Here is a 13,662-nt window from a genome sequence, read left to right on the forward strand (position 1 = left end):
CGTTAGTTATAGATATAAAAAAATATAAGCCAAGTTGCAATACATCATACATTTTTAATCCACAACTTAACTTCTAAGAAAAACTAAAAATTATGAGATATACTTATTTGTTAATTAAAATGATCTATGTGATCATAGGTTATTATAAAAACCACCTTGAAAATTTATTTTTATCACTTTAACATAATGTTCAAGGTTTATTTTCCATCCAATTTTTTACTTTATTGCTTTCTTATTATCGAATTAATTTCATTGTAATTGAACGAATAAAAAAGCTGGATATCATGAAAAATATCTAAAAATATCTAAAAAATTCAAAAATAAATAGAAATTCTACCAACTTTTGTTTTGAGTTCATTAATTGTTCAATAATTCAATAAGAATGTTAATAGTGAAAATAGAAATAATTGCAAATTATAATATTATTTCCAAATGTTTTCTGTTTATATTAGAATATAAATTCACTAATATCAAAAGAAATTTTACATTGTAGAAACAAATTATAAAATTTAGTGAAACGATTCTGCCGAAATATAGGAATTCATACTTTGTGATAGTAAACGTACAACAATTACTTCTGAAAACAATTTTATTTTATAGAAATCCCAATTACTGTGACCGCTGCAACTACATCTTTCAACGTTAGTGTTACATTAGAAGAAGATGGAATTATCTAAAGGCATTATCTTATGGTTTACACTAATCAAACCTCTATTACCAATCTGTGCTTAGAAATGGGATGGTGTATACATATCAAAACGAATAATGCCCTAGATAATGAGCATTATTTTGGTGGTTCTAAGTATAAAAGCACAATAGAAAAGTTAAAATATCGTAACGTCACAGATAAATGCATTATACAGTAATCATGTAACACTCACTAATTATTTATGGACCTTAGAAATGTAAGTAAATGCTTACGAATTTTATTCTTATTAGATACTAAAATATGAATAGTACACACAGGAAAGTTTTATAAGACGTACAGTTCATATATGTACGTTTTACTGTGATATACCATTTAATACCATTAAAGGATCAATATTCCATGGAAGAATGTGGATCTAAATCTTTTTCATTTGTTTTACATTCCATTTTAATATAGAAGAAGTATGTTGCTTATTGCAGGTAATAATAAACAAGAAATTGAAGTTTTTTATAATTAAAAAAAAGACAGAACAAGAAATTATCTCATTAGATTCTATTTCATTGTATATTCCAATTTCAATTAATTGTAATAAAAAAAATAATACAATGCACTTGATTCGTTAATACCAAATTAAGGTAAATATACACTTTTTTAAATATGGAAACTAAGTCCATAATATTAAGGGAAAATGGTGATGATTAGAATGAATGAGTCATACAATAAAGATAGCAACAGTTGTATGCAACAGCTAAATAAAAATGCAGTCATTAGAGTATCTAGTCGAACAATTACAGTTCTCCACTGTCAGCTACTACGATTTTTTTGGAAGTCTTTCCACTTTGAGATCCCATACTTTCCAACTGAAAAAAAGATACACATATTATATTCTTCCTTATAAAAACAATAAGTAATACGCGCTATGTTAAAGTATCAACCTCTTTTTAAATTAAAAACTGCAAGATAGAAGCAATGAAAGTATTAATTACTCTTTATCAAGTTATAATATAGAAAAGTAAAATAAATGTTTATTAAAGGAAATATTAAAACAAATAAGAAAAAACAAATATTCTTTCTCTGCTATAATATCTATTCATAAAATAGAATAAAATAAAATAAAAGACGAAAAATATGATTATATTACATACTTTTCTAACAACATCCATTCCTTCGATAACTTTTCCAAATACAACGTGTTTGCCATCAAGCCAGCTTGTTTTGGCACTGGTGATGAAGAACTGACTACCATTTGTATTTGGACCTGCATTTGCCATGGAAAGAATACCAGGTTCGGTGTGTTTCAATGTAAAGTTCTCATCATCAAATCTCGCGCCATAGATGGACCTTCCACCAGTGCCATTGTGGTTGGTGAAATCACCTCCTTGGCACATGAAGTTTGGAATCACTCTATGGAAACTGCTTCCTTTATAACCAAAGCCCCTTTCACCAGTACAAAGAACTCTAAAATTCTCTGCTGTTTTGGGGACAATATCACTCCTCAGCTGAAAATTTAATACAATTCTTTTAAAAAATGGAAATAAAAATGTAGTTATGCTTTATATACGCACAATAACATTTGCACTTAAATGAATCACTATTTCTAAAATTTAAAGAAAAGTTAGTTAATTATGATCATCAAAAATAAATTGTTAATAATAATTAATATAGGATATAATACAACGATGCCATAATCTACAAGTCATTCTTTGAACCGTTTGAGTCCCAGGGGTCTTTGAAAAAACAGGGTCGAAAAATCCCGAACAGCCCGATAGCGCTTGTTTTAATCGATTGCGAAGAGAAACAAGCGGCGCAATAGCGCTCATCATATTTGTTATTTTATGAAATATATATTATTATATATACGTAATATTAGTTTATAAATATTTCAAGTTTTGTTCAATAAAAATTATTGAGAAGATAACAATGAAACACAAAATATCATCAGTGTTCCGTATCGTTCAAATGTATTGGGACTTTTTGACACAAAATCTAAACAGCGCGATCGCGCTGCTTAGGACTCAAATGGTTAAGGTATAATGTATAGATTTGATTTATTGAAGTGAAAAATTAATCTATTTATATAACAACATATATGTGTAGCATCAATAACTAAATTTATAGCATAGTAAGAAACGCATTACAGTATAATATAATAAAAAACGTTCAGACTTAAATGCAAATGAAATTGTATTACCACTTCCACTGTATCTATGACGTATTCGTAATTTGTTCACATCTCTTTTTGCTTTTTTTTCCACCTCCTCAATAAATTACAAAAAAAGATGTAACCGCAATATTTTAATCTTATACAACACTTGGAACTCTCAAAATAATTCCTAAAAACATATTTCATAGTTGCGCATTCAAGTTTCACCTGTGCGGAATACGTAATCAAACGTGTCAGCAGCAATCGGTGAATGGAAAATTTTACGATTCACTGCAGATCAAAAGAGTGAGTAACGCAATACACGTTACATCTATCCAAATTATACTTTGCTACATCAAGCAAATGAAGATTCCATTTTATTGATACAAAATAGCAGTTTTAAACAATAAAAATATGCGTGATAACGATTCTGAAGGAAATTCCAATCGAAAATCATCTCACATAACCGGCTTTCAAGAAAATCCAAGATGGCCAATCATGCCGGGATTCCGACGACAACACATTTAAGAAGTGAAAACCATATTAATCGTGCACAATTTTCACTCACCTCCATTACGATGCGACCCACGGGTTTATTATCCGCGGTCATGTCAAAGAAAACGCGCGGCAGACTCATATTTTCTGCAACAGTGGCAAAACTTCGTGCGAGCAATGCGAAAGACGATCGTCTCGGCCGGGCGGTGGCTCCCAAATGGCTCAAATGGCTGAAGGTCGAATCAATTGACAGCCGGCAGATCGATCTCAACGCCATGTTCAAACTTTGTTACCTGAAAAATCAATTTCAAACAGCTCGATCTTTCGTTTCTACCGAGCAATATAGTTTCTATTATTTTCCAAAGACGATCAGTTATGATTTCAAGAAATTATTATGTAATAAAATGGCAGTTTTCCGTTTAATATCGATAATTATTGAACGACGAGCATGCTCCCTAAAGTTAACCAATAAGATACGACATCTTCCATGACCATGTGAAATGACCAATAGCATGTTATGTTTTTGATCGTGTAACGGAAAAGTTATTATTCTATATAAAAGAATATATAAGTATTCTACTAAAACTTATAGAATAAAAATAATAATAATAATAATAACAATTAAAGTAAAAGTATAAATGAAAATATAAAATTTACAGAAAATGTTGATTATATTTATAAATGTGAAACAACCAATAATATGCTTTGTTATATAATAAAAAGAACACATAATATTCATATTGAAACTTATAGAAACGAAAAACTTAATTAGAATAAAATTCTACATGAAAATATAAAATTTACACAAAACGATAATTCTATTTATAAAATTCATTTTTGTGATTATAATTTCGTGTTGGAAATATTCGTTACGCCGCATTCTTCTGCTTACTTTATAAATTCATGTGATTTTAAATTACATATCTTTATGTGGTTGCGCCTTAAAGTTTCTTAACGTGAGTGGCAAAAACAATGTATGCTATTGTTATTTTTGTTATTGACGTATAATGCGTATAATACATATCTTCCAATAATTAAGCATATTTTATAATTTGCAAATTATTAAAAATATCCATGATTTAAATTGAATGTTTATATGTTTGCACATAAAATTAATTTATTCATTTTTACGTTATTGAAAAATATTGCGAGCTGTGCGCTAAATTTTATTTAAAATATTAATAGTCCATGTTAACTACATATATTTATATGTATATTCTCATCAATAGACTGCGGGTTTTTATGCAAATTCATATTTTCGAAAATTAAAAAAGTAGAACTTCGATAGAAAATTGTTAAATATTTCTTTGTAGCATTGTTTCCTATAAATGCATAAAAATATGCAATCTAGTTATTAAATTCTTATCTTTTGTTTCGTTGATACTTTTTCAATTATAGCTTATTACCGGGAATCTTGTTTCACTTCGTAATGGAAAAGAGAGCATGCAATTACACTAATATGACTCATTTAACATAACTAAAGGATGTTATGTCATGAATTGCCTTGGATCTTGATAATCTTTTGATTGTGGACCAATCATGATTCTGTTCTATTTTATTGTGTATCTACCGCCGGACATGACGTTTTCATGTCATTATCGCCATAATAGAGTAAAAATATATCACTTGAATTTTCTATTAATATATTATTCAATAAAATCACATTTAAACAATCGATTATTACCTTAGATTTAAAACTACTTTTCTCGAAAATACACAAATTCAAATACATTAAAATATTAAATACCAACTTTCGATAATAAAACTGTAACTGTTTCTATCGAGTCTGAATGTAACGAATATGCTTCCTATGCTTCTATTGTGCGTCTGACAATCAGTACATAACAGAATCAAATTAAAACTTAAAAAATTTTTTTACCATCATTTAAATTCTAATTATTTATTTCTAGACAGTAATTTAGAAAAATTAATTGTGTTGCATATTTGAAGTAATATCTATATCGCGTAAAAATTGCACTAAGAACATTTGAAAAATTGAAAATTTAATTTCGCTTCCTGCATAGAGTAACATTTGATTTCAGTAGTTATAGGTGAAAAGATGGCGCCCGAATGAAGGACGCTTAATTAAGTGTAGTCAAAATATCGTTAAATTTGTGTTGTTAATAATATCACATATTCCTTAGGAAATGAGTAATCTTTCACCATTTGGAGGTGGTAAAAACCCACCGTGGGTTCGTAATGCAGGTAAAGTAATTTTATTACTAATATATGTCTTATTGTCGATCCGTGTGCAAGTCAACAATGTTGCCAAATTTCTGTTACAACTTATACAAGTCAATAAATATATAAAATATTTCTTACCAATATTTTGTGCAATATCAAGTTATTAAAAACTAATTCATAATACATATTTTTAAGTAATAAACATGGAATGCTTTGAAAGAAACAAAATTTTTAGTGTTTCATCTTTAATTTGCAATGGTTATTTTTGAAACAAATGAATTTTTTCTTTTATTTGTAAATATATTTTACTTATATTCATATGAATATCATACCTGGAGCAATCGTTCTTTAAATATAAATAGTGTATTTGTGCAATGTAAATATTTTTATAATTATTGTTTAATTTGTATCTCGAAGAAGGAAATTTATTATATGTAACTATGTATTTGTGTATATGAAATTTATTATATGTACTTATGTACAAAAATGTGAGATGTTCGTAAGATATACTACAAATAAACAAACTAATTTATCGATATAAATTGTGCAACGCATTTATAATATGATTGATATATCATAAATAATTAAGTGTAATAATATTTAAATATATAAATTTGGGGTATTTTATTTCCACCTATACATAGGACAAGGAATTCAAAATATTCAACAGCAAATGTTAGGTCAAGCAATGGGTAGTATAGGTGGACAACCTATGGTTCAGTATCAACAACAAACTCAGCAAGTTTATCAACAAAGTTTAGGACTACAACAGGTTAGTATGAATAATAACTTACTTTAGAATATATGTATAAATAATATAATAAGAATATGTAATGCCTTATTATTAATTACATGTTAAATTTTTATTATATCTCATGGTTATCTTTATTAATCTATGTCTATTATAACTTTTATTGATATACATTAACATGTATCTTATAAAATAGCCCAATATAACAATGGCTTCAATGGCAACACTTGGATCTAATTTGCCATCGGGTATAGCTGGTCAATTATATCCACAAGTAGCTACTGTTTCCTATCCACCACCAAGAGCATTAAATACAAATGCATTTCAACCTTCTGTCGCTGGTGTTCCACAGCAAGTACAACAAAATGTACCTTCATCATCTACCAAGCAAAGAGTTTTTACTGGCACAGTTACACAAGTATATGACAACTTTGGTTTTGTGGATGAAGATGTATTCTTTCAAACAAAGTAATGATAGTATACAAGACTGTGTTTATTATATTTGTAAGTTAAAATTTATAATACATGACATTAAACTCTTACAGTGCGTGTGTTAAAGGATCTAATCCTGTTGTGGGTGATCGAGTATTGGTGGAAGCATCATATAATCCATCCATGCCATTTAAATGGAGTGCCACTAGAATACAAGTACTTCCTATGGGAAATAATAATAATAACACTAATACACAACAAAATAATCAAGCCACTCGTCAACAACAACAATCACAACCTCAACAGAATCGAACCTCAGGAACATATAATGCTGTACCTCCACCTGCTGAAAATGCTAATAATAGGTAATTAATACTAGGTTAGATTACATACATCTTAATAATAACAGATCATGGTTACATACAAAATTTAGGTATGTCATGTGAACACTTTTTGTAACAAAGTATGTAGTATAATAGTTTTGTTGAAGAGACATATAATTGTTGGTAGATTTACAACTAGTGCAACAAGTGCTAATACAGCTAGTAACCGAAACAAAGTTGGAAGAGTAAGAGAAAGGTCTCCACGCGAACGGAAAAATGAGGAAGAAGAAATTGAGAGAAAAAGGCGTCGTGAAGAAAGAATTAGAGAACGTGAAAAAAAAGAGGAACGTAGTCCGTCGAGGACTAGGAGAAGTAAATCTCCAAGACCAAGACGACGTACCAGAGTTGTGCCACGATACATGGTACAGATACCAAAAATAGCACTTGATTTGTAAGTATATTTTTTACGTGATATTACTAAAAATCATATTGTTATGTACCACATTCTTGTAATATACTTGAAACAATAAGACTCAATTACTTATTATTTTAGACCCGAAGCAGATGTACTTGAGATAAGAAGACGTTATCAAAATATGTATATTCCTAGCGATTTTTTTTCTACTAATTTCCGATGGGTTGATGCTTTTCCGCCACATATGCCATTTGCCCTTAATAAACCATGCTCTTTTCATGTCATGCACAAGGATGTTGATCCTTATGTCGAAAATTCAGCAGTACTAGAACCTTCAGATGCTGATTATCTTTTCTCTGCAAAGGTTTGTTATATTACAGTTGTAAAAATTATTGATAAAATAACTTTTGAAATGAATACTTTTTATTAAGTTATACATATTATTTTATAGGTTATGTTGATATCTATGCCTGCCATGGAAGAAATTTATAAACGGTGTTGTGGTGTGTCCGAGGATAGAGATCCAGATCGCGATTATGTACATCCTACGCGTTTAATAAATTTCTTAGTAGGCTTAAGGGGTAAAAATGAAACAATGGCTATTGGTGGACCATGGAGTCCTTCTTTGGATGGTCCTAATCCTGAAAAGGACCCATCGGTATTGATTAGAACAGCAGTAAGGACCTGTAAAGCGCTCACGGGGATAGATCTATCCAGTTGCACTCAGTGGTACGGTTCTCCAAATATTGATACTCTTTTCTACTTTTATTGCTATCTTAAATAGAATTTAAAGCACTACATCGAAAGAGCAACGTGATGCTATCTAGTATTTCTGCCCATTATTGTTCCATTATTCGCCGATACATTGTCAAGTTACTTAAGAAAAGATTATCACAAAAATTAAAAACTCTCATTGGTTGAAAATTTTGGACTCGTCGGCTCCGTCCAGCATTCCATGTTGTATAAATGTATGATACGGCATATAATTTAATTATGTTGAAGACGTGAGATAGAATGTTATAGTGTTAAGAAAGATCCGGCAGGTATACCATCCGTGAAAGAAAGTAACTTCTAATGCGAGTTCTGAATTGATAACTAAGGTTGTAGCTCAATCTCTACAGAGGAGGTATGTATTTGTTCTATACACGACCGACCGATGGAGATTGCTGCACTGGATCCTGTATCGAGCACCCAGATGATATTCAAGCAGTCGTGGCAGACAAGATCATCACTATTGTTCTATGATCATTGTGACCCATTCAGTTGTGCTTTATCAAACGGTCTACAATGTGCGCTGTGTGTGGCTTTGTATGCAGTGCGTGGGCTTTACGAACAAGCGAACGAACACTTAGCATATAAGGCAAAGCTAAGCGGCATTAACCTGAGTTGACGTTTGGGTATTGTTTTTCCTTGCGGCACAGGTACCGTTTCCTGGAACTCTACTACAGACGTGCAGAAACTACCCACAAGTCGGGGCGAGTGGTGCCCTCTCGCGTTGAAACCGTCATACTATTTCTCCCAGATGTTTGGAGCTGTGTACCCACTAAATTGGAATGGGATGGTCTACAACTCAGCTATAAGAAACAACTGGAGCGAAAATTGCTGCGTGCTGCCTCTAGTCCCGACGATTTGGATGCTGCCAATGAGACTGATGAGGCTGCCGTCGCTGATCAAAAGGCACTGCCAACATCATCCCATATTACTTTTACCTTTTTATTACATTATATAATCGTGCAACTGTTTTCCCCCATTACTAAACTGGATTTTCAATATAGGCTGTACTTGCTCATTGATCCTATCGTCAAGTGTCTGTTCGTTTCTTGAGCATTTAACTTTTTAATGTTAATTTAGACCACCTAAATGGCTTTTTTTTATTGAATGCTATCATACTATATAAGTAGTTAATTGCTGTATCAATATTTCAACTTTTATTATTTCAATCCATAAATATATATCAGTTTTATAAAATGACTCAGTAACATATGAATAATGTTGTGACATTGATCAAATTTTAAATCGAACAATTTATTATTTATAGATATACGCATATCATTCTTATATCACATTTTTAGTAGCATTGAGAGAACGGTTTATGATCTATGTAAAATAATGTAATGTGCTTAATATAAAATTGACCTAATAGCTAATTAATTGCTATAGAATCTTAAGATATCTTGATTATCAAAAGATTGTAAAGCAAAGAAAGTTAACATAACAAAAAAGATCAATGAGTAATGTATTGCAAGTATTCCCTTAGCCACTGGCAGTCACATTGCATTAACAAGAGAAGCAAGCAAGCCTAGCTCGGAGAAGAGCACAGCTGAGCCATTCCCTTTCCTGAAACCTTCACCATCATTGATAAATCATTCAAAAATTTCATTTGATAATCGTTATATACAACATTATTGATATTATCCATAACCTATCAACCACACAGACACCAGAGCCAGGACACTATGAGAATCTAGCAGTTACTTGAGTCATACTTGAAGGTCATCGTGAATGGAGAACCGTGTATATCATTAAAATGTGAGAGAGTGATGAAAGAATGAAGAGGGAGTGGTTTCGTTTCGTTATATAGGGGCTGCTTCTGTTTTGTAGTTTTCTATTCTGTTCTTTACTTCTATAACATAATGCACGAATTCTTTTTTTCAGGATGATCCAGTACCAGAGAAGAAGGATCCTACTCATTACTCTGAATTGGATCCAAAATCTATGAATGTTAGTTTCAATGTAATTGATTATAAATATTTTTATCGTTTAGCATGAATTTATACGCCATTGGTTTTATGCAGGTGAATGAACTAAGGCAAGAATTAGCAGCCCGTAATTTAAATTGCAAAGGTTTGAAGTCGCAATTACTTGCAAGACTTATGAAAACAATAACGTCAGAACAAGCGAAAGAAGAGGGACGGCAAGATGATATAGACGAAAACGAAAAAGATATCTCACCTCCACCGAAAGAAGAGGAGGATAAAAAATTCAAGGATATTAAGGATGTAAGATTCTTTATACATATATGTGTAATTTTACTTTACCTACAAAACATTACAGTAAAATATAAATAATTAACTTTATGTAACATTAATATGCAGCACGATGAAGATAGGAGAAAACTTTGTGAACGTGAACGTGCTGCTCTTGAAAAACGATATACTTTACCCGAATCATCTCATATTATTGTCCATCCATCCAGAATGGCTAAAAGTGGGAAATTTGACTGTACTGTCATGTCTTTGAGCGTTCTTTTAGATTATAGACCAGAAGATACAAAGGTAATTATTTCTTTCTTGTTATACACAAAATATAAATCGCATACCTACTGTCATATAAATAAACAAATATAAAAATTTATACTTTATCACCATTTTTTTATTCAGGAGCATTCCTTTGAGGTATCACTTTTCGCAGAACTTTTTAACGAGATGTTAATGCGCGATTTTGGTTTCCGAATTTATCGAGCATTATGTAGTCTGCCTGAAAAACCAAAAGAAAAAGACGAAGATAAGAAGAAGGACAAAAAAGATGATAAAAGAGATGAGAAAAAAGATGATAAGAGAAAAGATGACGACAAGAGATGTAATAGGAAAGATGAAAGAAAGGATGACAAACGAAGAGAAGGAAGCAAAGATAAAAAAGATGAAAAAGATACAAAAAATAAAACAGATGACAGGGATCGGGAAAAAGAAAAAAATGATGACGATGATGATGATGAGGAAGATGAGTCTGATGTAATTATTTTTAAACATATTAAATATGTGTATGTATCTTATGTTTTCTATAAAAATTTATATAACGATTATATTTTATAGGATGATGATTCGATTAAGGATGGTAGAAGAGATAGGGAAAAAGATGGAAGGAAAAGGAAAATAAAATTGTATACACATGATCCTTATCTCTTACTGTCTTTCGTTTATTTCGATCAAACTCATTGTGGTTATATATTTGACAAAGATATAGAAGAACTTATTTATACTTTAGGATTGAATTTATCAAGAGCTCAAGTTCGTAAGTTAGTACAAAAGGTTGTAACAAGGGATTCTTTGCATTATCGTAAATTAACAGACAGGTCGAGGGAAGATGACATAAAGGAGGAAAAGAAAGATGAAAAGGAAACTGATAAAACAGATTCTACTAAGGTAGACAGCGATGAAGAAATATTACGTTCATTAGCACTTGGTATATTTTAAATGTCATTTTAAGTTTTATCATATCCTAATAATTGATACATAACGTATTAATATTTTATTATTTTTGTACTTCAGGAAATAAAAAATTGTTACCTGTGTTCGTTGGAAGTGGACCACCATCAAAAAGAGCACGTAGGGAAGATGCGCTTATGGAACAGTCTGAAGAATCAATTGTATCAGAAGGTTTTGTTATGTATAAAGGTTCTTTGTTAGATGTAGAAAAACTTGTTAGCCAGTTACAAAGATCAGAAAAAGCTCGGTTGGATACGGAAGAACGTTTAATGGAATTACAGCATGAGTTGTGCGTAGTAAATGAAAAATCAACAAAACAGGCAAACAATATCAAAGTCCTTTCTGAAGATTTAAAAATATACAAAGACAAATTAAGAAATACGGATGAAAAGCTTAGAAAAGTGTCGGTGAGTGTATCACTTTTTAATTTGTTTTCTTCCTTTTTTTTTTTGTTCTTATAATGTAATATTTCAAAAATATACTTATATGATGTTTTTTCTGTGCAGTCTGAATGTCATACATACCTGACAGCAGTAAAAAATATGTATCATATAGCAGCAAAAATGATGCAGTCTGATACGAAAAAAGTGGAAGTTGTAGAAATTCAAGATGAAAAAATTGGCGAGGTTAATGGATCGGAGGTTGAAACTAAATTTAAAACGGACACAAGATGGGGTGATAACAAAGTTCCAATAAAAAAGGAATTCGCAGAAACGGATAAAGACAAGAAATGCGACAATAAAGTCTCAATTAAAAAAGAAATAACAGATTCTGACAAAGAAAAGAAATAAAACAAGATTACTTTCTTTATTTATCATAAAAGATGTGAACGCACTTTTGTCAAATTCTAACTGTATTAGTAACAAGGAAATTAAAAATGTGTTTAGTGATAAAAAGCACAGGAGGTGAATGGGGCAACTTTACCCCATATGAAAGTAAAACTGACTTTGAAGACTCTGTTTTATAACTTTTTTCACTCAGTGACAATATGTAGTAAACCTGTTTCTGTGGATATTACTTTAGAAGTAAGGAAGATTACGCGTTCAAGTAATATAAAAATGAGTGATATGAAATAATACAAATATTAGAACGAATGATTAAACTGCAATTTTTCATATAAATTTGTTGAATTTTATGCAAACAGATAAAGTTCTTAGCGTTTGAAATACTAATGTAACTTTGATTTGCCATAAAGTGCCAGGTACTGGATAGACAGCTCTATATTGTGATTTCAGAATAAGTTTACATTGAAAATTATTGTTGTATAATAATTAATATACCTCCAAATTTTTACCATTGGGTAAAATCTACATAATTGTCGACCTATTTCTTAAAACTTAGTAGCCCTTTTTCTCTTTATTTTGTTTCATGATAAACTGTGATTTATTCAGAAAAGATTTATTATAATGCAATTTTTTTTGGTAAATTATGTTTAATATTATTGTTAGTGTAGTTGCTTTCATTTATGGATTATAGCGCCTGTAATCCTTATTGACTTTATGTGGATAATTTAATGATATTTATATAGGTAGATATCATTTTGTTTGACAATGGCAATGTATTTGTATTATGTTATAAGTGTATTTATTGCTTTGTACACAGGAGATAGTATGATAAAATAAAACTTTTACGCAATATGTATAACACCAACTGTAAGGTACACACTAATGATTAATTTATGGGATATCGTTAGCATTATTTTTCTCAAATTGCTTATGGAGTGAAACTTTGTCTTTTCTATACTGTAATTACTGTAAATACTTTCATAAAGACGGTACCTAAGAGTAATTTGAACACCAAAGTATTTGTAGAAAATGTAGTATGCAATGGTCATATCATTATACATATATATAAACTACAGTAATTTATTTAAAAAAGCAGTTGTAAAAAAATTGCATTACAAGTTTTATATATATAAAATATATGGTTTTTATTAATATTATTTATTTTAACATAAATTTTACCAAAATTTTCATGTTAATTATGATCTAATATGGTAGAAAGATGAGTGCTCATGATGTCCCCCATTTTGAACACACATTGCTCATTATATGAATATGACCTG

General features: G+C 30.3%; 2 protein-coding genes across 3 annotated transcripts; one reads left to right on the top strand and one right to left on the bottom strand.

The window, feature by feature from the left end:
* Nucleotides 1–571: 571 nt before the first annotated feature.
* On the bottom strand, nucleotides 572–4,989 carry LOC117208140 (peptidyl-prolyl cis-trans isomerase-like). Of its 2 annotated transcripts, XM_033449045.1 has the most exons (4): nucleotides 4,972–4,989; nucleotides 3,361–3,580; nucleotides 1,795–2,148; nucleotides 572–1,509 (listed from the first exon to the last, which is right to left on the bottom strand). In XM_033449045.1, the coding sequence occupies exons 2-4, from the start codon at nucleotides 3,562–3,564 to the stop codon at nucleotides 1,438–1,440; spliced, it is 630 nt and encodes a 209-aa protein (XP_033304936.1). In that variant the 5' UTR covers nucleotides 3,565–3,580; nucleotides 4,972–4,989; the 3' UTR covers nucleotides 572–1,437. The 2 variants fall into 2 exon arrangements, with proteins under 2 accessions (XP_033304936.1, XP_033304935.1); XM_033449044.1 differs by lacking the exon at nucleotides 4,972–4,989 and having other exon boundaries at nucleotides 3,361–3,630.
* Nucleotides 4,990–5,322: 333 nt separating this feature from the next.
* On the top strand, nucleotides 5,323–13,253 carry LOC117208136 (cell division cycle and apoptosis regulator protein 1-like). The gene is made up of 15 exons (XM_033449025.1): nucleotides 5,323–5,492; nucleotides 6,116–6,243; nucleotides 6,419–6,690; nucleotides 6,768–7,019; nucleotides 7,165–7,428; nucleotides 7,531–7,756; nucleotides 7,844–8,121; nucleotides 8,814–9,069; nucleotides 10,048–10,113; nucleotides 10,188–10,391; nucleotides 10,488–10,667; nucleotides 10,773–11,123; nucleotides 11,205–11,574; nucleotides 11,661–12,004; nucleotides 12,104–13,253. Exons 1-15 carry the CDS (start codon nucleotides 5,435–5,437, stop codon nucleotides 12,386–12,388), a joined length of 3,534 nt encoding a protein of 1,177 aa, XP_033304916.1. The 5' UTR covers nucleotides 5,323–5,434; the 3' UTR covers nucleotides 12,389–13,253.
* Nucleotides 13,254–13,662: the final 409 nt, after the last annotated feature.

Source organism: Bombus bifarius, unplaced genomic scaffold, assembly GCF_011952205.1.
Source record: "Bombus bifarius isolate JDL3187 unplaced genomic scaffold, Bbif_JDL3187 scf7180000008056, whole genome shotgun sequence".
Lineage (NCBI taxonomy): Eukaryota > Metazoa > Arthropoda > Insecta > Hymenoptera > Apidae > Bombus > Bombus bifarius.